Source organism: Arachis ipaensis, chromosome B01 (assembly GCF_000816755.2).
Source record: "Arachis ipaensis cultivar K30076 chromosome B01, Araip1.1, whole genome shotgun sequence".
NCBI lineage: Eukaryota > Viridiplantae > Streptophyta > Magnoliopsida > Fabales > Fabaceae > Arachis > Arachis ipaensis.
In genome coordinates, this window is record NC_029785.2 from 15,233,901 (window position 1) to 15,235,670 (window position 1,770).

The 1,770-nt window shown below is 46.0% G+C and overlaps 1 protein-coding gene across 1 annotated transcript; it reads right to left on the minus strand.

The window, feature by feature from the left end:
• LOC107647084 lies at positions 259 to 1,489 on the minus strand. The gene is made up of 4 exons (XM_016351209.1): positions 1,126 to 1,489; positions 767 to 1,058; positions 592 to 711; positions 259 to 496 (listed from the first exon to the last, which is right to left on the minus strand). Exons 1-4 carry the CDS (start codon positions 1,487 to 1,489, stop codon positions 259 to 261), a joined length of 1,014 nt encoding a protein of 337 aa, XP_016206695.1.

Below are 1,770 nucleotides of genomic sequence, written 5' to 3' on the forward strand. Positions count from 1 at the left end.
GGCCGAGTAGCCAGTTTGCGACCTCGCCCTCCTACGGCTATGATGTGTTGTTGACCTCAGCACAGCCTCAGGTTACCCCTCCATCAGCTCCATCACCCTCCATGAGGGGAAAACCCAAAATACCTTGTTGAACATGCTACAGTTGTTGAGTAGAAGGTGTCCATCGTAGTACGGTTCCACTCGTAGGCCACAAATGGTTCTAGAAAAACAGCTCTGCAGTGCCTGAAGCAGCTTCGACACCTTGTTGTATGACTCTTTTCAATCTCTGTAGATCTGTGCAATTGCCTTCTGCTTCACCATCCACACCTTTCTATAGGAGGGTTTGAAGTGATAGCTAGCATAGACCGCACCTTGCAACACTGGAATGCTGACGGAGGGGTTGAACTGTATCAATGGCAATATAACCCTGCAGATGAGATTGCTGTCTAACTGACGATGGTCTTGAGACATGGTGGGTGTTAAACAACTATGCGCTCCGCCAGCCCTCCGAACCTCCCTAACACAACAAAACAGTATTGGTTCAGCCATATCTCAAACCTACTTAATATATTGCACAGAAGTACTCAAAAGCACTATTAAAGTTGAACTTACCAGTATCCGAAGTTCTGCCTAAGGGCCACACGGATGCTCCATTGACACCCATTCCCAGCTTGATGGCAGTGCACATGGTACTTTAATCGGTCCGATTCGATCACCCGGTACTCAGCACTCCTGCGAATACTGTAGTTCTTCACACCCTGTAGCACTGCCCTCTCGGCATTTGAACCTGTGGTCGACCTGAAACTCTACCCCATCGTCTAGGTTGTAATCCTCTTCTCTCGTGTCAGAAAATAGAGTCCTCTCATGCATGTCGTCCAGATCCAAACTATGATAGTGACTTGGCACTGCCGATAGCGCCGAAATTGGGTGAGGTGAAGGCAAGATATGGCGCGCCACAATCTGGGCAGGTGTCTCCGGTACAAACTCTTCATCATCGCCCCCTTTGGAAGAATCACTGTCTGCATTATCCACCATGTATTCTTCGTCTGACTCCTCGTTGCCCTCATCAACCTTATCCACTGGAATGGCAACATGAATGGGTGGTAGTGCGAGAAGTCGGTCGTCGTATACATAGGTCGAGTGTACAGAACCACCATGACCAATATCTCCAACGTCGGCGAAAAAGCTCCATCACCTGTTCCGCCATGACCCTCTCATGGATGTCAAATATGAGTCGCACATGCTCGTCCCCTAGAAGGTGAAATAGTCGAAACCGGAAAACTCCATTACCTATGGGTGCTAGCAAACTATACCCCACCCTTCCGACCTCCCTTGCTTCTATACCACCAAGGTTGCTCAATATCAAACTCTTCAACTCCCACAACGTACTTACACGCCGAGTGCGCAACAGTATCAGATTCTCACACTCAAACGTCATCCCATTGTCGCCATTTCTCATACGACAATTGGGATAAACATACACAACTATGTATACGCTGTTACTGGCCATTCTTTCCTTGTTTGCTACTCCTAGTCTCTAGGGGTGTTCAAATCCAAACCGATCCAAATTAAACCGCTCATCCAATCCGATCCAAACCGAAAACCGATTAAAACCGCACTAATTCGGATTTGATTGGATTCTATTTTTTGTAAACCGCTGGATTGGATCGGATTTCGGATCTACTTTTCATAACCGATCTAATCCAATCCAAACTGCACAATGTGCTATAATATTATTATTTTATTATTATATTTACAATTATACTTATAATATGTTCAATTTGTTAAACA

Bases quoted from the DNA above. Each gene is read 5' to 3' on its own strand.
- LOC107647084 (XM_016351209.1), bottom strand. From the start codon at position 1,489: ATGGCCAGTAACAGCGTATACATAGTTGTGTATGTTTATCCCAATTGT. The intron at 1,059-1,125 runs GTACACTCGACC...TTGCCATTCCAG, and splicing joins ATATTGGTCATGGTGGTTCT to TGGATAAGGTTGATGAGGGC. The intron at 497-591 runs GTAAGTTCAACT...TTGTTGTGTTAG, and splicing joins AGGCAGAACTTCGGATACTG to GGAGGTTCGGAGGGCTGGCG.